At 45.5% G+C, this 24,911-nt stretch overlaps 1 protein-coding gene across 3 annotated transcripts in view; it reads left to right on the forward strand.

Moving 5' to 3' along the window:
• wnk3 (WNK lysine deficient protein kinase 3) overlaps positions 1-24,911 on the forward strand; it is a gene marked incomplete at its 5' end in the record, with an annotated part of 47,956 nt that overhangs the window by 16,063 nt on the left and 6,982 nt on the right. Inside the window, 19 exons of one of the 3 annotated variants that reach the window (XM_084069651.1) lie at positions 4,100-4,272; positions 4,601-4,821; positions 6,031-6,188; positions 6,378-6,466; positions 6,597-6,816; positions 8,017-8,335; positions 8,515-8,633; positions 8,740-8,940; positions 9,262-13,539; positions 13,838-13,881; positions 14,438-14,573; positions 14,782-14,898; positions 14,995-15,096; positions 15,216-15,264; positions 15,352-15,504; positions 15,617-18,228; positions 18,791-19,043; positions 21,190-21,266; positions 21,772-22,115. In XM_084069651.1, the coding sequence (XP_083925777.1) occupies positions 4,100-4,272; positions 4,601-4,821; positions 6,031-6,188; positions 6,378-6,466; positions 6,597-6,816; positions 8,017-8,335; positions 8,515-8,633; positions 8,740-8,940; positions 9,262-13,539; positions 13,838-13,881; positions 14,438-14,573; positions 14,782-14,898; positions 14,995-15,096; positions 15,216-15,264; positions 15,352-15,504; positions 15,617-18,228; positions 18,791-19,043; positions 21,190-21,266; positions 21,772-22,115 (9,665 nt within the window). The remainder of the gene's footprint in view (positions 1-4,099; positions 4,273-4,600; positions 4,822-6,030; positions 6,189-6,377; positions 6,467-6,596; positions 6,817-8,016; positions 8,336-8,514; positions 8,634-8,739; positions 8,941-9,261; positions 13,540-13,837; positions 13,882-14,437; positions 14,574-14,781; positions 14,899-14,994; positions 15,097-15,215; positions 15,265-15,351; positions 15,505-15,616; positions 18,229-18,790; positions 19,044-21,189; positions 21,267-21,771; positions 22,116-24,911) is intronic. The other 2 variants (XM_084069653.1, XM_084069652.1) reach the window with 2 other exon arrangements.

Raw genomic sequence — 24,911 nt, forward strand, 5'->3', positions numbered from 1 at the left:
GCTGTTCTCCCCATTTAGCTGATGGTCAAGAGGCTGTTCTCTCAATGTTTTCTTCCTGTTCCAAGTTCATGGTGCATGTGTGATTTTGCCAGTTCTCTCATTATGATTTTGTCATCGTCCGTTGAAAGCTACTTCCTTTATTTCAAAGCAATTTGCTTAATATATAACCACTTAAAGCTTAGTGAGATTTTCTTGTCTATGAATTTCCTAAATGTGGTAAGGGAGGCTAACCCTGAATGATTTAGAGAGAGCTGGACAGGAGCCTTGGAACATACCACAGATACTGTACCAGGCTAACACACATGTACCTACTTTTGTTTTCTTGAATGCCCACCTTCATTTGGTTATTAAATAACTGCTAGGCCATAAGTAATGATTAAGTAGTGTAATCTTAGGATAAGTTTATGCAATTTAAGGCAGCAAATCCTATATAGTATTTCATTTAAAAGAAAAGGCTGTATTATTGAAATATCGATAAGTACTCAAAAATAAACCACTCGTTCTTGTTCATTAAAAAGCGTTTTAATGTACTTTTTAATTTGTCAGTTTAAGTCATATTATTATGAACACACAGTGTGTGTGTGTGTGTGTGTGTGTGTGTGTGTGTGTGTGTGTGTGTGTGTGTGTGTGTGTGTGTGTGTGTGTGTGTGTGTGTGTGTGTGTGTGTGTGCGTGTGTGTGCAGAGTGAGTAAATGGCGGTGCATTAGTGTGTTTATGTCTGATTATGCATCGTCCAGCATGGGCCCATGTAGCTCTCTGTAAGGATTGTAATGATTAAACTCTGTCTGAACCTTGTTGACCCTGATGTTTATTGACTTCCCAGGTTTAAACAAATGCATTGGAAAAGAGTTATACAAATGTGGCCCGTTCCTTGCGGATATAGCCTATGCTTTCAATGCCTGATGACATAATATGACATTTACTGTATGTCATACACACTATATATCGTCGCTGTCGGGCAGAAACCTTGTATCTCCATATTTCATATTTTAGTGTTTTTTTCCGGCGTGGCTCTGCAAGAGGCTAGCCGTCTATGAGAGTCTCTGTGTGTGCATCATCAGTGTGTCACACAAAATGTGTCCCTGGCATAACTCAGACAGCGTCCGATGTTGCCTATAAATGACATGCCCAAAATAGGGATGGCAGGTTGAAAGTGGTTAAGTCTGGCTATGAGTTGTATAAATATTTAACCAATGAAAAATCTTAACAAGAACTTGTGACTAAATAATTACACTGGATCCAATGGTTCTTTTTCCTATTTCCTGAAAAGTAACGGTTTTGGACATTAAAAGGTTTCAGGCCGACAGCGACAATATCACATACAGATAGATGTGAAGGGAAAAGGGGGAGAGCAGGGTGTGTAGACAGACTCACAGACAAGCACTCTATCTCACACTGTTCCAGAGAGTCAGAGTGAGTGATGCTCTGACTCAGGAGTGAGATACACAAGAGAAATGACACCCAACACACAACCCAGAAGATGGATAGATGGATAGATGGATAGATGGATACTTTATTAATCCCCAAAGGGAAATTCAGATATCCCATAGCTCATACAGGCATAAGGTTAGTTAAAAGCACAGCACAAAAAGAGGCAGGTTAAAATCTATACCTACTGTATATCTCTTATACAAGAAGAAATAAATCTGTAGATGTACAGTGATAAAGTTTCTTTTTGCATTTGACCGAGCAGAAGAAAAAACAATTATATTAAAAGAACAATCCACTCTAGATAGTGTTTTCTTTAAGGAAAAGGAGACTACATTCATTTCACTGAACACAGAGTCCACATACAGGGAGATGCTTCTAAACATCCTGGCAAAAAAACACATTTGCACATTATGTTGGTAGACACACTCATGTGCACGCACGCACGCACGCACGCGCGCGCACACACACACATTTTCCAAATTCACTCACGACATGTAAACAGACCTGCACATAGAATGTGAAGTGCAAGAAAGGAGAAGACGAGGGGCAGGCCCAGGACGAGCAACTTATTTTTAGCCAAAACCATGCGATGAAGAGCATGCAGTCTCCCTGTTGATGCTCTGTCTCTGGGAATACAGGAGAAGAGGGGAGTGGGAGGTGGCGGTCTCTCCGCTCATACTTCCAGAAAAGGACATGGATCCAGTATAGACAGAGATCAAAGGTCTTGGAAAAGATTATGTACCAAAAGCTGAGAGACAGAGAGGGAGAGTAGAAGGGCAAAATAATCTACAAGGGAAACTTAATGAATTGGAAAAGTCCAGTATGTAAAAGAATCAAGCTCATTTACACGGCAACATCTGCTGTACATCATTTGCATTTGGACAACTTTGTCCAAACAAACAATGGGTCGCAGCATCAATGGAATCGATCAGTGGAAAGACAGTGTTATGATGACTGCTATTTTTAGGGAGGTCTATTTGTGACACTGCAATGCATCCCGCTCAGTGTTCAAATTACACTGTGGCTTTTGGGGGAGTCCTGTTTTTCAGCGTTGGGGGGTGGGAAGGTGCTGTATACATTCATGCACATACATGAATGCACCCACCCATGTGCAAAGATATACTGGCAGTGGCAATACAGATTAGATTTGATTCGATTCATACATAGTTTTTAGCCTAAAGAAACAGAAATATTATTCACATTTGCAATGTTTTTTTTTGTCGCTTTTTGCTGAGAAACAATACAATTGCCAATACACAATGGATAGGCTATGGTTTGCATTACTCTTCCCTTGAAGGGCAACATAAGTTGTGAAACATGCGTTGAGGGCACATGCATGGCCACAGTAGCAATAGACAACACTGTGTTTATTAGATACAAATTATTGGAAATTGCTATGTGTGAATAAACACATATTTTGAAAAGTGCTTACTAATAGCCTATTATTTATTTCAGGAACCTAAATATACTGGAAAATATCCATTAATACAGGCTTTCTGTGGAGCGCATTTCTCTTTCAGGGGAGTCAAGCTCCCCGTAGCTCTCCCTATATTTTGAACCCTGATACCGCTCCTTCACAGCTGCTACATGTATAGGATGTTGTTGTGATATGTTACAAGAAGTAAGGATGTAGTGCATGTAGAGTTGTTTGACAAATGTGTTTCATTTTACATAAAGGTCAAGTCACAACAATTGTTTCTTGTGTGTAAGACTTTGGCCTTGATCTGTAAAAGTGTGTTGTTGTTTGTTAAAGCTGTTGGACAACATTGCCCAATGCCCTGGATTAGCAAGTCACACGGTCCAACAAAGGTTAAAAGGCCAAAAACCAGAATGCATACCGCAAATAATCTCTTTAAAGGCTGTTATCACCTTTGACTATCAAGTTCACGTGTGTGTGTTTGTATGTAACTTTAGATAATGATGATGCCCATTCACAGTGTATCTGTTGAGGCAGGTGTGACTTGTCATTGATTGCTAGCACAGCATTGACTGAGTTGTGGAAGAAAACACATACCATTATATAAATACATTTATTTTTCAAGTAACTTTCCACAGCATTTTTTATTTAATTTCATTGCAGAGCAAAATGCTAATTGCTGTGCCGTACAACTGTTTCCAGGAAGCTTCTGTAAGGCTAATGCCTCCAAATGAATAGGCTGTTTGCCAGTGGGCTTAGTGACTTGCTGTCCCTGCTCCTATGGGATGCTGCCTGCCTGCGTGCGCCAGTGAGTGGAATTTCTGCAGCATCCATCCTATCCGCCATGCTGGAGCAACGGCTGTGTGGCAGATGCTGCAGAAAATGTGTTTTATAAAACTCAGCTTGGGTGTTGTCTCGCCACTTCCACAACCCTGTTTTGCTAGCACCATCTAGTGGTACTGTAGCAGATGTGAATTGTCAGACACTTAGCAAGAGGTTGTTGGGGGGTTGTAGTGTGAGGTTGCCTGGTGGTAATATGAGGGAGTCCCAGAGCAGTGTCTTTCGATTTGTACGCACACACACACACACACACACACACACACACACACACACACACACACACACACACACACACACACACACACACACACACACACACACACACACACACACACACACACACACTGTGTGTGTGTGTGTGTGTATATATATATATATATATAACAGTGTATACTGTATCTCATACTCCAGGACCGCAAGCTGACCAAGGCAGAGCAACAGCGCTTCAAAGAGGAGGCGGAGATGCTGAAAGGACTCCAGCACCCCAATATTGTCCGCTTCTACGACTCCTGGGAGTCAGTTCTCCGCGGCAAGAAGTGCATTGTCCTGGTCACTGAACTCATGACCTCAGGAACACTAAAAACGTCAGAGCCACACACACACACACACACACACACACACACACACACACACACACACACACACACACACACACACACACACACACACACACACACACACACACACACACACACACACACACACACACACACACACCTTTAATTGGCATGTCAAATGTGTTATGTTAAATAAGTTAAATATTTATATTTATACTTTTTATGTAGTTCCAGTATTAGCATTCATCAGTTAATTCTCTCATTTACTTTTTCATCCCATTTTTATCATTGATATATTACAATTACTTCCTTACCTGAACATAAAATTCACCATTCTCCTTCTCTCTCCATACAGTTACCTGAAGCGTTTTAAGGTAATGAAGCCCAAAGTTCTGAGGAGCTGGTGCAGACAGATCTTGAAGGGCCTTCATTTCCTCCACACCAGAACTCCTCCCATTGTCCACAGGGACCTCAAATGTGACAACATCTTCATCACAGGGCCCACAGGCTCAGTAAAGATAGGGGACCTGGGGCTGGCCACACTTATGAGGACCTCCTTCGCCAAGAGTGTCATAGGTATACCCCTGTTGACAACAATTTAACTTTTCTGCTTTCGTAGTTTGCTCTTATCAGTACTTCAAAATATTTTTTTCCTTTAACAAGAATAATAGGGAAGAGGGTTTAAACAGGTGGACTCTTCTGAATAATAAAAAAATAATAAAAAAAAGTATTGTTCTGTTGCCAATTCCAATATATTTTTTATTGTATTCAAAATGTAACAATCTGAAAAGCAGCAACTTGAGTCAAACCTCAAGAAAAACTACAATCCGTGAGTTTCTGTCCATGTCTGGCTGTATACAAATAGAGGCTGATAACAAGACGTAATATTATTTACACGAGCAAATTGACTCAATACTTCAATACTTCACTGTATTGAACTCTGGCCTACAGCCTCGGGACACAGCTGCCCAGGAGTATAGATCATTATTGAAACAATCTCTCCAAAATCCATATGGGCAGCACTTACTGTAAATATAGACCTCAGATTAGATATTTGTCTTTGAGAGACCACCAGAACAGTGCACTTTGAGTACATTTAGGTTGATAAAATGTAACCCTGGGAACAGTCGCAGTCGCGAGGAAGATTCTTATCAGCTCTGAATTGAATCTGGCAAATGGATGGTCTGCATTTACTGTAAATAACTCCTTTTTCCAAAACATTTTACAGTGTATGCAATACATTCACTCATACGCTATATTACCAAAAGTCATATAGTATGTGGAAGAACTTGACTGGCCCGCACAAATCCCTGACCTTAACCCTATGAAACACCTTTGGATCATGGTCATGTACATTGGTCCCCCATTTCTTACTATAATATTTTCCACTATTCTGGGATTGCTTTTTAATAGTTGGAAGTTTGCTGTTTTGTTGGAACATTGCTGCTGAAAGCTGCTTCCATTCAGTCACAAGAGCGTTAGTGAAAGTCACAAGTGTCAGTCAGACATTTCATCTTGGGATTCTGAAATAGGAAACTTGCCTTTCGCAAAATGTTGCCATAAAATTAGAAGCACACAATTGTCTAGATAGCTGTAGCATTAAGATTTGCTGGAACAAATGGCACTAATTAGAAATACTAATTAGAAAGGGTGTCCACTGACCTTTTGTTATATAGTGTACATTGACATGGACATGCTACAGTGAATACAAATACTGAGAGCAGCAAGTGATATTTAGGTTTTTCTTTGTAATTGGGCTGGTGATTCATTGTCTGCTTTTTACAGGAACCCCTGAGTTCATGGCTCCAGAGATGTATGAGGAGCACTATGATGAGTCTGTAGACGTCTATGCCTTTGGGATGTGTATGCTGGAGATGGCCACTTCAGAATACCCCTACTCCGAGTGCCAGAACGCTGCTCAAATCTACCGCAAAGTCACAAGTGTGAGTCTCCCTCACTGCCTGGAAATCTACATTATTTTCCTAATACATGGAAGTAGAAGAAGAGGGGAAGAATTGTCCTCAGTGATGATATCCATTGTCGGGTTGTGGTTGCCAAACTGTAATTATCTAATTTCCTGTTTTGATAGGGGGCCTACCCCATTAAAAGAAATCCCTAATTTTCCATTGCAGGGTATAAAACCAGCCAGCTTCGATAAAGTTAATGACCCAGAGATTAAAGAGATCATCGAGTGCTGCATTCGTCAGAACAAGACCCAGAGGTAAGCATTTTTTTTCTTGTGATAACATGATGTATTATCCTGTGGATACCTGCTGACAGAGCGCTCATAAAACATTACAGTGCTTCTGCTTCATGTGTTTTCTTCTATTGTCTTCTTTTTTGTGGGGCAGACTCTCCATCCGGGACCTCCTGAACCATGCTTTCTTTGGGGAGGACACAGGGGTGCGGGTGGAGCTGGCAGAGGAGGACACAGGGTGCCAGGACTGCCTGGCCCTGCGGATTTGGGTGGAGGAGCCCAAGAAGCTGAAGGGCAAGCACAAGGACAATGAGGCCATCGAGTTCAGCTATGACCTGGAAAACGACAGTGCTGAGGAAGTGGCGCTGGAGATGGTGAGACATTGGGCCTGACTGACTCAGGGAAAGGAAGGAGGTGGTCTGACTGAGGGAAATAAGGTGGTCATCTGTACTGGGTAGGTAGGGTAGATTCAGGAAAAGGGTTTAAGGCTTTGCTGTCTTATGGAAGGCAGAATGCTAAAAGAAAGGCACAGTACAGTAACGTTGATGTATGACTAAATCCCACAGCTCATTTATCAGGTGTTCCTAGCCATGTCTGACCTAGATTCACTCAAATTACCTTCTGCCCCAATTCATGCATAATGTCGACCCACTCTTTCCCTCTCCCCCTCTCTCAATTCATCTCAATATGTTTTATTGTCTTGAGCTTTAACACAATCGCCAAAGATTCAAGTACAATGGATCTAAAAAGCTAATGAAGGGAAGAAACATCTGAGAATAAAGTAGAAGGATATTAGAGTTAAAGGAAAATGATATGAAAAAATAGAAAAAGTGCTCCTCAGAGTCGGGTAGGTTATTGTGGTCCAGCAATTTTAGTTATTCGCCAATCAGGATGGAATATGAAAAATCGGACAGATCCATCTTGATAACATGACTATAGAGATAATGTGTACCGATTTGCGTGATGTTTGGACAAAATCTGTAGGAGTAATATAAAAAAATATGCCTCCTGATGGCACTATAGCAGGCTGATGTGAATAATTTGGGGCAGAGGTTCTGCTCTGACATCCAGGGAGTGTGTGTGCACATTTTCACGTCGATCGGGCAAACGGTGCCGGAGATTAGCTGTTCACACTTCACAGATGGATGGACACACGGACAGGGTCCAAAATGTCTCGGCCACGCCTTCGGTCTGGCAGAGACAAAGAGGAAGTACAGAGAATGATGGAGAGAAAATTATAATATGAAAGTCAGATATTCTCATTCAGAATTCCCTCTCATTCTGTGACATATTTTGGCTATTTGACCTTAACACTTAACCCATGAGAATAGTTTTTGAGTAGGACATTTGAGCAGGACAAGCATCTCTGTCTCTGTCTCTGCTGTATAGTGAACCCATACCCATACTGTAATGTGCCCCTCTACAGAATGCCATGTCTTTTTGCATTTTGTGCCAGTTGGTGTCTCAGCTTTTTATCTCTGACAGATCTGTTTGGGGCTACGTAACAATTTTAACATCTTTTATCTGCTTTCTCCAATGTTCCACTGTGTCTCTCTCCTCTCTCTCTTTCTCAGGTGAAGTCAGGCTTCTTCCATGAGAGTGATGCGAAGGTGGTGGGCAAGTCCATCCGAGACCGAGTTACGCAGATCAAGAAGTCACGGGAGCGCCGCCAGCAACAGCTGCTGCTACAGCAGCAGCAGGGCTTTGAAGAGAGAAGAGACTCCACCCTCGCATCCTACACCTGCCCCCATCCCTCCTGCCCCTCCTCATTGGGACCAGGGACTACTGCACCAATGACAGCAGCAGGAGGACAAGAGTCTAAGGAGCTGCCAGAGGTTGTCCAGCATGTCAGGCAGCAGCCTATTGTCAGCGGGCCGGTCTTCACTCTGCCAGGTAGAGTGTTGTGCCACAGCACGGCACTAAGATCATGCAAGATTACATTTTCTTCTATGACTTTGTGGAGATAGACTGAAAGTAAATGAACATGTACTTGATAAAAGCTTGTAATTAATGTAATATTAATTATAAAATATTAATATAATATTGTAATCGCTCTATTGTCTTTCAATCAGAAGGTGAGAGCATTGGATCAGCAAGCTGTGAATCTTATGCAAGTGGTCAGAGTCAGGCCTACTCTCAACAAGGAGAGTCATACACTCTCTCCCAAGCTAGCCATCCCTCTACTGCTTCTGTAAGTTATTTTCTGCTACTGCCCTGTTCATGAACCATAACAAATTCATCCATTCACTTTTATGTGAATTCATTCAATCACATTAGCAATCTTTATGACCCTGCAGAGCACTGGGGTCATGTCTCATCCCCAAATGCTCCCCATTGGACAGAGTGGAGGTGTTCCAAGTGTGCCTATTGGTCAGAGTGGTGGAATCTCCAGCCTGTCTGTAGGCCAAAGTGGAGGGGCACCTGTTGGCCAGACATTCATTCAGCCTGGTGCCCTGGCGACTCAGGTCTCACCAAGTGTACCTCAACAATATTCCCAGGTGACAAGTCCTGCTGATTTCAAGTGGTTAGCTTAAAGCCAAAGGCTATTGTGACTGTCAGTCATGGACTATAGCTATAATAACCACACTACCTGCTTATGTTTTGTGTTTCTCTCCTCAATTAAACAATTCATCTTTGTACCCAAATACAAAATTATCCTCATCACGTTACTAGTATTGACTGTGTGATTTTAAACGTTTCAATGATTAATAACATTCCCCCTTGCCAAAGCTTAATCTTACCTTATTTTTCTACCGCTGTCTTTTCCTTCCTCTTTCAACATCACTCATCATCCTCTCATTATCACTGAACAAACACAGCCATACCATTCAGATGGATCACAGATTGCCACTCCCCAGGCATCAATGGCCCCCTCACAGTCATACATACCCCCGGTCTCTCCACAAGCGCCCATCAATGTCCTCACTACGCCCCTCTCGGGCGGTGATCCCACTAGACTAGCGGGGGGCATTGTGCCCCTCGCTCAGCAGACCCAGCCCCCTGCCACTCCCATGCAGCCCACTGACATCATCCCCCAGGCAGCACCCCAGCAAACACAGCCTGTCATGATCCCTCAGCAGACCTTTGTTCAACAACAACAGATAGGGATGGAGCCACAGACTACCACCCTTCAGCAGCAACAGCAAATGGAGGCCCAGGCTGCTCTGCTCCAACAACAGCAACAAGCGAATGCCATGCAGCAGCCACAGCAACCTACAACAACGCTCTTACATCCACAGATAGAACAGCAGCAAAACCTCTCAACTACAGCTGTCCATCATCAACCTGAGCCTCAGCAGCAGATCTATGTACAGCAACCGTTGGGTCAACAGCCTCATGTCCAGCTATCCCCCCAGCAGTCAGTGTTACCAACAAAACCAAGCATGGAACCACCGCAGCAGCAAGCCTTGTCACTACCACCACAGCCTGTTGAGCAACCTCAGACCTACATACAGCAACCACAGATGGAGGCTTTGATACAGCAACAACAGCAGCAGCAACAACAAACGTTATTACTACAGCAGCAGCAGCAGCAGCAACAACAGCAACAACAACAACAACAACAACAGCAACAACAACAACAACAACAGCAGCAGCAACATTTGGAGCAACAGCAGCAACCAGCTATACTGTTGGAGAAACAACAACAGGTGTACATACAACAACAACAACAGCAGCAGCTGGAACACCAGCAGCAACATTTGGAGCAACAACAGCAACCAGCTATACTGTTGGAGCAACAACAACAGGCATACATACAACAGCAGATGGAACAGCAGCAGCAACTACAGCAGCAGCAACTACAGCAGCAGCAACTACAGCAGCAGCAGCAACAACAGCAGCAGCAGCAGCAACAACAGCAGCAGCAACAACAACAACAACAACAACAGCAACAGCAACAGCAGCAGCAACAACATTTGGAGCAACAGCAGCAACATCAACAACAACAACAACCAGCACAACAGGCGTACATACAACAGCAGCCGGAACAGCAGCAGCAACATTTGGAGCAACATCAACAACCAGCTATACTGCTGGAGCAACAACAACAACAACAACAACAACAACAACAACAACAACAACAACAACATGCATACATACAACAGCAGCAGTTGGAACAGCAACAGCAGCAGCAGCAGCAACAACAGCAGCAGCAACAACAACAACAACAACAACAGCAGCAGCAGCAACAACAACAGCAACAACAACAACAACAGGCGTACATACAACAGCAGCAGCTGGAACAGCAACAGCAAGCATTGTTTCAACAGCAGCAGGGCCTGTTGTCCCAACTACAGCAGCAGCAACTTGATCAACAACAACAAACTCACATACAGAAACAAATCCTGGAGCAACAGCAGCAGCAAGCTCTTCTGCGAAAACAACAAGAGCAACAGCAACAAGCACTTCTACAGCAACAACAAGCCCAGCTACAGCAACAACAAGAACAACAGCACCAGGCCCTTCTACAACAACAAATGGAACAACAACAGCAGCAGCAACAACAACAACAACATCAACAACAGCAAGCAATTTTACAGCAGCAACTGGAGCAACAGCAGCATAGTCAAATTCAACAACAAATTGAGCCGCCACCACAAAAGCAGCAAGTTGTAATGCAACAGCTGCCTCAGTTGCAACAACAAATTGAACAACAGCAAGCTGTAATACTGCAACAGGCACAGATGCCACAGCAAACTGAACATCAAGTTGCATTGCAACAGCCGACCCAGTTGAAACAACAACAAATGGAGCCGCAATTACAGCAGCAAGTACTACTTCAACAGCAAATGGAGCAACAACAGCAACACATGCTATTACAGCAACATTTACAGCAACAAGCTATTTTACAACAGCAGCAGCAACAGCAAAGTCTCTTCCAGCAACAGCAACTGGAGCAACAACATGCCCAACTGAAGCAACAACTAGAACAGCAGCAGCAACAGGCTCTCCTACAACAGCAGTTAGAACAACAACGTCAACAGCAAGCACTGTTACAACAACAACAGCAGCACGCAGAGAGAATCCAACACCAAGCACTGATACAGCAGCAACAGGTTCAAGAACAACAGCCGCAACAAACTGCTGTCGTTCAACAGCAGCAAACTGAGATACAAGAAGCTGCACCTATTCAACAGCAGAGTGAGCAGCAGGTTTTGATTCAACAGCAACCGCTTGATGTACAGCAGGCATGTATACTACAACAAAACACTACACAGTTTCAGCCTCACACCACGCTCACACAGCAGCAAGTAATAGAGCAACAACAGCAAACAGCTCTGATCCAACAGCAGCAAGCCTACATAGCCCAGACGCAGCATCGCAGCTCTATAGTGGAGCCTCGCATACCCATTGGAGCCCCAGCCATCACTGAGGCTACCCAGCTCCAAACTCAAATGCTGTCCCAGGCTCCGGTCCCAGTGGTCATTCAGACCACCCAAATTCCGACCCAGACGCCCACTGTGCTCCAAACACAAGTCGTCACCCAGCAGGGCCAAAGTAATCCTCACTCCCAGAACCAAGCCCAAGTCCCAGTCCAACTCCAATCCCTGTCTGCTACCCAGGCATCGCAGGCTACTATCGAGGCCCAAATAATTCCTCAAGTGGTTGCCTCCATTCAGGGGTTGTCTCAGCCAGCCCCGACCCAGCAAGTTCAGATACAGGCCACAACTCCAATCCACGTAGCACCTATACAGGGCCAGGGTGTTGCACAGCCATTAATCAAGGCCCAGGCTTTGCATCCAGTCATTAATCAGCCTCAGCCACCACAGGGACAGATCGCGACCATCGACACTCAGATGATTGCCCAGCAGAGTCAAGCCCACATTCAGGCTCCAGCTGCAGTTGCCTCCGTTCCTAGTCAGATCCAGCATGAGACCGCTGTGCAACCGAATGCTCAAATACATGGCTTGTTACCGCCCAATCTCCAGCCACAGAGCCAGCTGCAGGCTCAGGCTCAAGCTGGCCTTTTACCACCACAATACATTGCTGCACCACAATCCACCCACCAAGCTATGCCATCAATCCAACAGGATGTCACTCTCATTGCACAGCAGCAGCAACCTCAAGCACTGCAGTATCAGCAGATGATTCTGTCTCCGGGTACAACTGGAGGTGTTGGAACTATCATGTCTGCTTCCGGCTCAGTAGTTGAACCCACAACCTTTACCCCTGCACCCCAGCCTATTCAGCAGACTGGACAGGCCTATGCTCAGGGCCAAACACTGCTGCAACCAGTTGTTCAAGCCCAACAGCAGCCCGCGGGAAACACAGTTGTACCTTCTGTGATCCAATCGATCCCTCCACCTGCTTTGCCTCAATCTATTGAGCAGTACCAGCAACAGCTGCAGAAGGTTCCATCGGTGGTGCAACAACAACAGCAACTGGCTGCATCACTTCCACAGCAACAGCTACAGGTCCAGTTACCAACCCAAACGCCCTCAACACCCATTCAAAAGCCACCTCCCTCTCAACAGGTCCAAATACCTCTCGATCAGAGTCAACTGCCTTCTCAGCCACAAATGGCTCCACAACTAGTACCCCAACCTGCTGCACAAGTAGTCGCTAGTAATGTGTCCCAGCTTCAACCCCAGTCCAGGGCACTGCCACTCTATAGTCAGGTAGTGGCGGGCCCGTCTCCCTCCCCCCAGCACCAAGCCAAACAGGTCCTACCAGCTCAGACGCAGACACAAACTAGCATCCAGGCACATACACTCAGTCACACACAGACACTCACTCAGACACAGGCCCATTCTCACACACAGATGCAAGCTGAGACTCCCGCTGCTGAACAGCCTGTTTTGCCTCAAGCTGTCCTCCCCATTCAACAAATACCTCCCAGCCCCTCTCATACATCCTGCCCCCCAGCATCACTAGCATCTCTCCCATCTCTTCCACCCCTCTATCCTGCCACTGCTCAAGCTCAAGTGCTACCCACTCCTACTTCAGAGGCCCCGATAACCTTACTGGGGCGGGCTGACATTATTCCCATCTCCCCTCCTCCCGTGACCAGTCTCCAGACCTTTGACTCTAACTCTCCCCTGCTGCCCCAAACCTCGCTGCAAGACTGTGATCCTCCCCTGCTGGGTGTTTCTCAGGTACAGCAAGTACACACCACTTGGTTATTGGAATATATTCTGCCTATTTTAATTAATCCATCTTCTTTTGCTTGAACACCCTAGTACTAATGTACCCACAATGAGTTTGACAACTATTCAATTGAAAAGGTCTATGAATAAAACAAACTAACCAGTTTAGATTAATAATCAAGTATTCTTATTTTTTTGTGATTGGCTTAATTTCATACAGCTAATGATTTGGGTTGTTTGTTTTTCCTGCATGTCTGTTTGTGTTCCTCTCTGTCTGTCTCTGTATACTGTACATGTCACTCCACAGGATAGTCCACATCTGTCTGGCACAGAGCGACATTCTTCATCTGGGTATGTGTGACAGTCAGATTTATTGTGGTTGAATACATTTATAATGATATGCTCAGGAACTGTAACTACTGTGAATTTACATACGTGTTACACGCATTTGGCTGATGCTTTTGTTGGAGTGATTTGCAATGAGGGTATGCAGCGTTGCCGTGCTCGAATGTCGTGTAATCAGCATTATTAGCACAAATAACCTAGCTGAAACAACGGCTTCGGTTAACATCAGACCGTAAATGACCGGGTTGTCAGACACAATCTGGAGGATCACACGTGAAATTGATGAGCGGCGCTCCTCTCCAAAAGTTGAACTATTTTCTGTTTGAAGGGCACACAGCACATAGTGCTGATGCGCGATGCTCTGGACTGGGAAGAGGAGAGCTTTACCATAAAAATGCATGGCAGAAAGGCGCTGGCAGCTCATAAAACGCTTCCTGTGGACATGGCACCTTAAGATGCTCCTTCTGGAGCGTTCTTTCATGCCACAGTCACTCTAAACAGTGTGCCAGTCAGCCACTCCATGTATTGTCATTGGTCATCACTGACTCTGCCACTCCCACAGGTCTGTTCCAGCCAATGGAGAAGACCCCCTGCAACTCTTGGCCAATGGCAAACTAGAGAGACTGAAGACTCAGAGAAGACCTTCCTGTCATAGGCCAGAGAAAGCCTCACACCAGTTTCAACTGAGCATGCTGCAGGTGTGATTTACAATATACAACAGTTAGTTTGGTTCGAGTAATTTGATTGGACAAGAGGAAGTCCATGAATGCTGAATATACACTATAAACAGTATAACAATACTGTATACACACTGTATATAGTGCTGTATATCACAACTATGATTGTTTTTGACACTCTGCCTGTGGTCTTTTGTACCAAGATCATAATTATTCTTGCCCTCCATAGGTGTCTGGCAGTGGGGACAATATGGTAGAATGTCAGTTGGAGACACATACTAACAAGATGGTGACATTCAAATTTGACAGTGAAGGGGATGCACCTGGGGACATTGCCGATTACATGGTAGGTTACTCTTACCATATACACTCTTTTGCAATAATTGTTTAAATGCAATATTCTGTGTATGAGTAATGACTTCCCTGTTATGTTATTTTATAGGTGGAGGAAGACTTTATCCTTGAGTTGGAGAAAGAGAAATTTGTGGAGGAGCTCAGAGCCATTGTAAAGAAAGCCCAGGAAATTCTTCTGACAAATTCACAGGTGTGGTGATTTACAGATCAACACTTATGCTTTTTTTTTTTTATATTCTTAATGTAACGTTAATTTTATGGTAATGTTTGGCTGAATAAGAGCTTGAATCTTTTTTATCTGCCTGCTAGACTGGATCTATTGAGCAGTTGCATGTGAGCACTCCCACTGGCACCACAGGTGAGTTTGTGTAGGTCTCTTTCACTTGATAAATAAATCTTTACATATCTGCATATATCTGCATGTACTTGTCTCTCTGCCTCGCAGCGGACGCAGCGCCCCAGTCCTCACCAGTCGGACGCTGGCGCTTCTTCATCAACCAGACCATCCGCCACAGAGATTCTCAGTCCAACCAGGGAGCTGTCACACCACCCCCTACTGGAGAGACACGGGTGCCACAGTCCTCTAAAGTAGAGAAAGGTAAGATCTTCCTAAATGACCCTGGCAGCTGTGCAGCTAATTAACCTGTTTGAGTGGGCTGACTGACTCCTAACACAAACTAACCATGTGTCCCTCTCTCTGGCGGCTGTAGAAAGTGAAGGATGCCAGAGGTCGGAGTCTTTGACTGGATTGGTTTCCCCTCCCTGCCCGCCCCTGTCTGCCACCTCTCCCCCTGTCTCCACTGTCTCAGCCCCTGCCTCCATGTCCACCCCAGCCACCGCTGCCCCAGCTCCTGACACCAATGTCTCTGACAGCATCTCTGCCCCAGTCTCTTCTCTCACTAGTGCAGCCATAACCTCTGTCCCTGCTGCTGCTGCTGCTCCTCCTCCGGCTTGCATTGGCCAGCCAGTTCCCACCACCTCAGTTCCAGTTGACAAAACTCCCAGTGCCACTTCATCCATGACCACTCTAATAAGCGCCGTTGCCAGCCTCCCCACCGTGGCCGCTGCTCCTGCTGCTATGCCTCGCATACTTCCGACCTGTTTGCCTGAAGTCCTCATGTCCCCTGGAAATAGTGGTAGCTCCACTGTAGGTCCCAGCCTGGGGGATGCGGGACTAGCTCCCCTTGGGCAGAGTGTGTCTGGAGGGAACCACACCTCTGTACATTCCCCTCCTCCTCTTGCTGCTGCAGTGACTTCTCCTCCAGCGAGTCACGCTGGCATAGAGCAACAGCTAACACTTGCCCAGATGACCAGACCGGCTCAGCCACAATCACAGGCCCAGGTCCAACCGGCATTACAGCAGCAAGTAAAACCATCTCCACCGCAACCACAGATGGTGCAGCTTCAACAAGTACCACTGACCCAACAGATACAGCAGGTCCCACTGCCGCAACAACAAACACAACAGCAAGTGTTGCAAGAGCAGGTTCATCTGCAGCAGCAACAAGTGCTACAGCAATCTCTCCAGCAATTACAGCAACAACAACAACTACTGCAGCAGCAGCAACAACAACAACAGCAGCAGCAGCAACAACAACAACAGAAACAGCAACCACCACCACAACCATTACAACAACAACAACAACCACAACAACCACAACAACCACAACAACAACAACAACAACAACCACCACCACCACCACCACCACAACAACAACCTCAACAACAACACCAACAACCACCACCACCACCACCACCACCACAACCACAACAACAACAACTGACACTTCAACAACAGCAAACTGAGGTGCGGCTTCCACAGCAGCCTAGTCAAACAGAGCTGTTGCAGCAGCCTGTGCCTCTCCAACATTCTCTGCCCCCGGCAGAAATGCTGTCAGTGTCCCTGCCGCAGAACCAGCAAGTACCTGCTCAACAGCAAGCATCACAGTTGCTGCAGCAGCCTCAGTTACAGCAGTTACCACAGCAAGTTGTGGCACAACAAGCAGCTGCAATGCCTCAACAGCAGGCCCAGATTGATCTGCAACATCCACAGCAGTTGGGTCTACAACAGACCATACACTTACAGCAACAGCAAATGCTGCAGCAGCAACAGCAGCAGCAACAGCAACAACAGCTGCAACAGCAGCAGCAACAACAACAACAACAACAACAACAACAACAACAACAACAACAACAACAACAACAGCAACAGCAACAGCAACAACAGCAGCAGCAGTTCTTTATGTCTGCTGTGTCTACACAGCCAGATCAAAGTCATATGTTGCCCCAGTCAGTCAGTCAACAGTTTGTCCAACAACAGTCAGCACAACCTCTTACTCTTAATGTTAGCCTTGCCCAGCAGCAGCAGCAGCAGCAGCAGCAGCAGCAGCAGCAGCAGCAGCAACAGCAGCAGCAACAACAACAACAGCAACAACAACAACAGCAGCAGCAGCAGCAACAACCCCAGATCCCTGTAGACCAGACTCAGCAGTTTGTACAGTCACAGCCGCTGATACAGCAGGTTCAACAGCAGCAGGAGGTGGTTCAATCCATGGAGCTGCCTCAGCAACAGCAGCAGGCTCCATTACATAAGCAGCCCTCCTTCCAGCAATCAGAGTCTGAACTCTCCACGGGAGAGGCCAGTATCACAGAGGACACAGGCAGTCACTCTGCCCCCCCTTATCCTTCCTCCGACTCCTCTCTGCCCCCCCTGCCTCTGGGCACAAGCGAGGCCTCCTTACCTCCCCTCTCCCTCACCATGACCCCATCCCCTGTTCAGCCCTCCTCCGTCGCCGAGTCAGACAGCGAGGGCCCTCCCAAAATTGAGTTTGTAGACAACCGCATGAAGACACTGGACGAGAAGCTGCGGAACTTGTTGTATCAGGAGTACAGCGCCGGGGGAGTGGTAGCAGGGGGAGCCACCGCGGCCCCCACATCCACATCAGCCGCATCCACTTCGGCAGGAGGGGATGAGTCGTCCGAGCCTCACCCACTCCGCCTATCGTCTTATCCCCTGTCCGCCTTCTCCTCCTCAGACACCTCCCCCCACTCCTCCTCTTCATCCACCACCTCGTCGTCAACCACCTCCCGATCCTCCTCCACCTCCCCGGACCCGGAGAGGGGGAGAGCAGGTGAGGAGGCCTCCCCAGCACCCATGTCTGCTGAGCTGGGTCCAGTGGAGCAGCAGCCTGCCCCGTCTCTCCCCTCCACCTCTGCTTCTGCCTCCACCTCTGCTACCCCCCCTACCTCCCTTTTGGCTCTTCCACAGGATGACCCCGCAGGGCCCCTGCGCCCACCCGTACCTGGAGAACCAACCATTCTTGTAAGTGAATACCAGTAAGCCGAATCGGAAAATAGCCTTTTATAGTAAATTTAAATAAATGTTAAAAAAGCATTCAGTCCCTTCAAGGGGACAATGACACGCATAGTTTTGATACTGTGAAAGATGTATCCAATTTCGGACACTTTGTTCAGTTCTTCACGGCGTAAATAAAAACCCTTACAGTACCTTCATAATGTCCGTCCCCCCCCCGTCCCCCCCCCGGTCAACTAAGTATATATGGTTCACCAGCTAGAGTTCAAGTTGTTAAACCATGTCGCAAAGTCAAAGCGTTTTCGGCCTCATGGCCTTCATCATTATAGGCTGGAAATCTTGTCATTGAGTGCGTCCTATCTTGGATACTGTGTCCGGAGTTGGATACAGTTCCATTCAGTATAAATGTGACACCTAATGCTTCCTTTTCAGCCAGTAGGTACTGTATATGTGTGGTGTTTCAATGTCTCTTTTTCTTCTTTGTGAGTCTCAACCCTGTACAGCCACCCACCCTTAATTGTCACTGTGCCTTATTCCCTTTACCGTCCTCCCCACCTGCCCCTATCCCCAGGCTGTCTCCCCACACTCTGACTTCAGTACCACAGGAGACGCCCAGTGGCCCCCTAATCATCAGCACCTGATCCCCCTCCGGCCCGGACAGCAGCAGCAGCACAATGCAGGAGGTGGATATTTTGGCCTAAACCTGACATGTCCTAGTATCAGAAATCCTGTTAGCAAGAAATCCTGGACTCGCAAATTCAAAAGCTGGGCATGCAAACTGCGCCACTCCGCCAGCTTGTTCAAGAAGCCCAGAGTCCAGCAAGGTAGCGTCTTCTTAGAGAGCGAGAGAGAGAGAGCGAGAGAGAGCATGGGGTGTTGGGGGCATGGACTTAAAACCTAATGTCTCGTTATTAGTGTTAACATAGTAGATGTAATGTTCTAGACTGTCAGGAATTAATCTTTATTAATTTTAAACTGTTTATGGCTAAATTAGTATTTTTTGTACATTGTAACGTGACTGTAATCCCTGTATAGTGTCAGTGTTGATATCACAACATACTTTATTGTTTTTTGAATTATTTGATTTTGCTGAATTGCTTTTTCCCCCTTTTTTCTTTTTCTTTTTTTTTTAAACTAAATTTCATATTTCTTTGGAAATCTTTCTTTTTGCATGGGTTACTCACCCGGTGGCGAGAACAGTGGCGAGTATACAGTAGAAGGGTGGGAGATTGGCACAGTGTAGGAGGATGTTGGCATAAAAGGAGTCTGATGCCCTTCCCCAGTTGCAGATGAGCTCTCTGGACTAACGGCCGGCTGCGATATGAACCCCCAGTCCTCAGGCACTGCCAACACCAACCATCTCACTTCACCTCCACCTGCTGGCGCAGAGTAGTTGAGAACACCATGCACCTTGGCACCAGATTTCATTATCACAGACATTATCTCGTCTGTACAAAAATAGATCATAATAAGTCACTGTGTGGTCAGCTGCCAATTTAGAATATACTGTAAAATCCTGTGTGTTCATTTAACTCTCGAAAGTGTACAAATTGAACCAAATGGACCTGTGGTTCCATTTGTGCACTCTCAGAGTTCAAATACCGTAACACTGAGGATTTTTACTGTGTACACATACACTTGTGCATGACACAGTTAGCTCATACAGCATCACGCCACGAGAGCTGCATAATATGCTGTAGATGGCATGCTGTTTATGGACACTACTTACCGCAATTTGCAACTATGTGATATCCAGATTATGATGAAGTCATCATTTCTGCTACATATTGTGTACATTGTCCAGGGCTTACAAGTTACTGTCAGTTTCCCTCTTAGCTGCTTTGTGTATGGCTAATGCTTAATTCATGCTTCCTCCCACAACGGCGTTGCATGCCAAAAATAGCAGACCTACAAGCTCACAACGTGTTGCAGATGTGCAGCGTTGTGAGCTTGTAGACCAGCTATTTCCGCTGTACGACGCCGTCGTGCAACAAAGTATGAATCTAGCTTAAGCTTGGAAAAGCTTCATATTTTAGTAAGCTAACATCCTTGCATGTATATTTTATGTGTGTAGCAGTAATTTAGCTCCATGTATAGATTTAGTTATTTGAGCATATGCATGACATAATGCACAGTCTGTGCATTATATTCAGCATATGTGTGTCTATATGGCGATAACATTATGGGTTAACTCCATAAACATAATGCTGCTCATTCCCAAGTGCATCTCAAATGATGCAGCTAATCCATATACACACTGTTAGTATTGTGTTAGTATAGTGTTCCATATAGCAAACACGCTGAACAATCTCACTGTGAATCTGAATGCAGACTTCAAAGGTGACATTGATCTCTGTTGTCTGGTATATGAGTGGAACAGTGAGTCAGTAAGAATGGAGAGAGTGGATGTGTGGGTGGGTGAGGGTACACTGTATTAAGCATTCAACTGACATTCCATAATATTATTTTTTCTGTTTAATGACTTTCTCTGTTTATTTATTGATATATATTTCTTTATTAAAACACATATTTACCACCCCTCCCCACATCCCCCATAACGTATAGTCTGTTTGCTTAAAACATTTGCTTTTTTACTACCACAAAAGCTTACTTCCATTGTTGATTTTATTACTTTCACTGAAAGAAAATGATGAATGCCGCAGTATTCAATATCAATGTTTACACTTTGTCATAGTTCCATGCATGTGAAAGTCATGTAAGTCACAGAGGTGTCATGATATTTGTGGGTGATTTTTAACACTGTGTCTCTGTGTCTGTGTGTCTGTGTCTGTCTGCTGTATGTCCCTCTGTGCTGTACATTTTTTCTGTTCCTGCATGCTTCCGTCTGTCTGTGTCTATGTCTTCATTTGTGTGCGTCTTCATATCTGTGTCTCTGTGTCTCTGTGTTCTTGTCTCCGGTGTCCTTGTCTCTCCCCTATTTGTTTTTCATTTCCCTGATCTCTTTATTAGATGGACACCCTAGCAGTCAAGCTATAAAGGAGGATATTAAGCTAGATGCACCACAGTCGCGCAAAGGACGATTTCAGGTGGGGACATTACATGCAACATTGGCCTTGAAAAGCCGCCCTCTGTGCTATGTCTATAGAATGCCCATAATCATAAATAATGTTGTGTTCAGGATGTATGTTTTTTATCCTATATGCAATAGTATAAGTGGAGATAGACAGGAAGTAGGGAGAGAGAGAGAGAGAGAGACGGGGAGTGACATGCAGCAAAGCTTGTCGGGATTAGAACCTATATGTGGTATGTGCTTGGACTACAAGGCCAGCGGGCGACCCCCCCATTATGCAATTCTTAACCTCAAATGTATACTTGTATGGGTTGCCTGGTAGCTCAGCTGGGTAGTGCACAGCCACAGACTATATGCTCCTTGTGAGCGCAAGGACTTGGGTTCTGAATCTGACCAGCGTCTTGTCCTGCATGTCTCTCCTCTCTCTCTGCCCTTGGTTTCCTGTCTCTCTATACTGACCTGATCTGAATAAGAAAATCTATGTATATTTTTTACCCATATAAGATTTATCTTGCCATCAGGTGACTCCAGTGCCTCCGCCTCCTGAAGCCTCACCCACCAAGGAGGCACCCTCCGGCCAGGACAGTGTCCACAGGAAAGTGGGGCGCTTCTCTGTCACCCAGGCCGAAACCAAGAAAGATGAGGCACTGACCGACAGTTCCCCGGTGTCTCCTGACTTAGAGAGGGAGAGGAGAAGAACTCGGGGGAAGGAGGGAGAGAAGGAGGAGGGTAGGAGGACACCGTCATTGGCCCACCCTCCACGAGGTCATGGACATGGCCACTCTCCTTTGGGCAGCAGTGATGATGATGAGGGTGAACTTGAGGATGACGACCTGAGGAGAGAACTACACAAGCTCAGAGAGAAGTGAGACAGGGAGGGGAAAGTGGGATCAGTATAATTGTCTTGAAATGTTTTAGGATGTGGGCGAAGGCCATGCCATCCCTGAACAGGGTTTGTCTGTATGTATGTATGTAGGTATGTCCCCTCAAAGGTTGACCAATCATATCTCACGCCACTACAGTATGTGCATGTGTGCACATTACTGTTACTGTTACAAACTATTACCACCATTAATGAACACAGCATGAATCCTAAATCACCCCTTCTTCCGGGTTGGGAAATGTGACGGGCGGGGCCTATTTGGGGCTTCTGTGATACGTTTTGCATCATGTCCATGCGCAACCCTGTGCGCAAGCTCGTGAGTCACGCTTGTGAGTCAAGCCCATTGCTCGAAACCGTTTTCGCTCGTTCGACTACCAGCATTGGCCAGCATGTCCAATGCGCTTCAATGCAACCTCTGGGGCTTGGTGTGGCTTCATTCGCAAACTGCAATGTAGTAGTAACTTAAGCTACTACAGGTAACTTCTGGACGGGGAGGCAACACCCTTATTAGATTATTTCTTGTTTTCCGATGGATGGTCTTATGACTATACAGATGTTTCTATCATCTGCCCATTCAGACTGCTTAGCCCAATTCCAATGTCCGCCCTAAGCCCTAAAGCCCTGCACCCTCACTGATTTAAGTGACGTCAGATGGTAAGTGCTTGAGGGTGAGAGGCTCCAAGGGCGCCATATTCTGTATTTACTTTTCTCATTTCTCATCTTGTGTCCCTTATCTTTATTAAATATATATCTTCCATTCCGTCTCCCTTTGAGAACGGTGAGAAAGCACTAGGCTACTGTTTGTTGACATTCTAACCGCGATGCAATACTAATTTGCATACTTAAATGATTGACATTTTCCCCTCATTCCCCTGGTAACGCTATGAACTGTGGATAATTCCCTTAGCATTGATGCTGACTTACAGAAAGAGTGCATAAAGGGCTCTGCCTGAGCCCTCATTGACTTACCCATTTCAAATGGGACAGCCCTCAAGCCCTTGCAGACTTCACGTGAGCGCACGCCTAAGTCAGTGAGTCAGTAAGGGAGCGGATTGGAATCGGGCCAGTATACTTGTGGATGCGAGTGAAAGTATCTGATTATACTTAAATTTGGTGTCTGCAGACACTCCTGCGTTCAAGAGAGCAAGAGCAACATGGGCTGCACTCAATACAAGGCACAATCTAATGACCTTCCTAACCATGGATCCCAGGCTTGCTTGCTCAGCTGGAGGGGCTCACCCCGGTGCACACATAGGCTCCACAGTAAAGACCTAATGAAATGAAAAAAATAATAATCCCAATAGTCATATAATGAGGACATTTTTAGCAATAGATGCCCAAAAAAGGGGGAAGAAATCCCTAAAAGAAGTCCCTAAAAGAAGTCCCTAAAAGTCACATTGATCTCACAGTCCAAGTAGTCGGTTGCTACTGGTTGCTACTGTGATTGGTTGAGGCACAACATGCCTCCGTTTTCATGACGTCATTTCATGACGTCTTTAAACTACTACCATAGAGCTTTATATTATCCCACTAAAGTATGTATCTCTCCTTCCAGGTTTTGGCCAATGGGTTTGAGGACATCATGGGCCCATAAGCATGTCCATTAGTGTCCTTTATGCGTCTACGTCTCACAAACTACCTCCATGTGCAAGCCTAAGTCAAACCCATTGGTCGAGTCAGTTTTGCTCGTTCATGATTTGGGCCTAATCTTGCGGTACCAGAGTTGGCCACTTGGAAACTTTTGCTTCAAAAAGCCTTCCCAGTCCTGGGGGCTTGACTACTACTCAGTGAAACGAACATGGCGACTGCAGCAAGTAATGTTACACCGACAAAAGCTGTTGATATGTGTCGTGTTTGTTTATATTGTGCAGAGCACATACCTTAGGCAATGTTTTAATGAATTTCTCTGCCAATTTTGCTGATATATAAATTGTTAGATTTAATTTTGGTTTGCACCCGGTTGGAAAAACACAGACGGACTCTGGTCCTGTTATCACTCAATCACAGTTAAACCAAGCCCCAGGGAGTGAGCTGCTATAGCTCATTCTATCCACTGTTTCAAATGAGAGTTTCTACAGACCTCCATTCGGAGTAACCTGACCCTGCCAGAGGTGGCGGTATTGAGTAACCAGGTTCCTCAACAATGTGTGGAGCAAGCTGTTTGGATCTGGTAGCGTCAGGTTACATTCGGAGTGGATCAAAATTGGAGGGCTGGCCACGCCAGACAACTGAAGGACATGTGCCATGGCAAGAGGCCATTGTGAGAAGTCTAATAGTTTACTCTAACTTGCATCAATTATTTCTGTGCATTCCTATTATTCTTAGTAGAGCGCAGATGCTTTTTATACATCTGCGGCAGACTGCCATGGTTGTCTGTCTGTCCGTCCATCCCATCCTCATGAACGCAATATTTCAGGAATGCCATGAGGTATTTCATTACAGTTGAAACAAACATCACTTAAATTTCAATTCCTTTATTGTCACATAATATTATACAGCAGTGGGGATCTTCTCACTCAACCTCTCCTCAAACAGAGAGTCCATGGTTCTGTTCTAGCACATTTTTCAGTCAGTGCACACGCTGTCACAAAATCTGGGATGCGTTTGTACATTTGTGATGAAATTTATGTCAAATGCTGCTAGCGGACCCTCTGGCTATGCAGAAGTATAATTTGCCCTTAAGTTTTCAAATGGCTTCACTAGTACTAGTTGTACTATTTTCACACCCAATAATTTCATAATTTAGAAACTTTATCTTCTTGTTCTGTAACCCCTTCT

This window comes from Gymnoscopelus microlampas (assembly GCF_963454915.1).
Source record: "Gymnoscopelus microlampas genome assembly, chromosome: 10".
Taxonomy (NCBI): domain Eukaryota; kingdom Metazoa; phylum Chordata; class Actinopteri; order Myctophiformes; family Myctophidae; genus Gymnoscopelus; species Gymnoscopelus microlampas.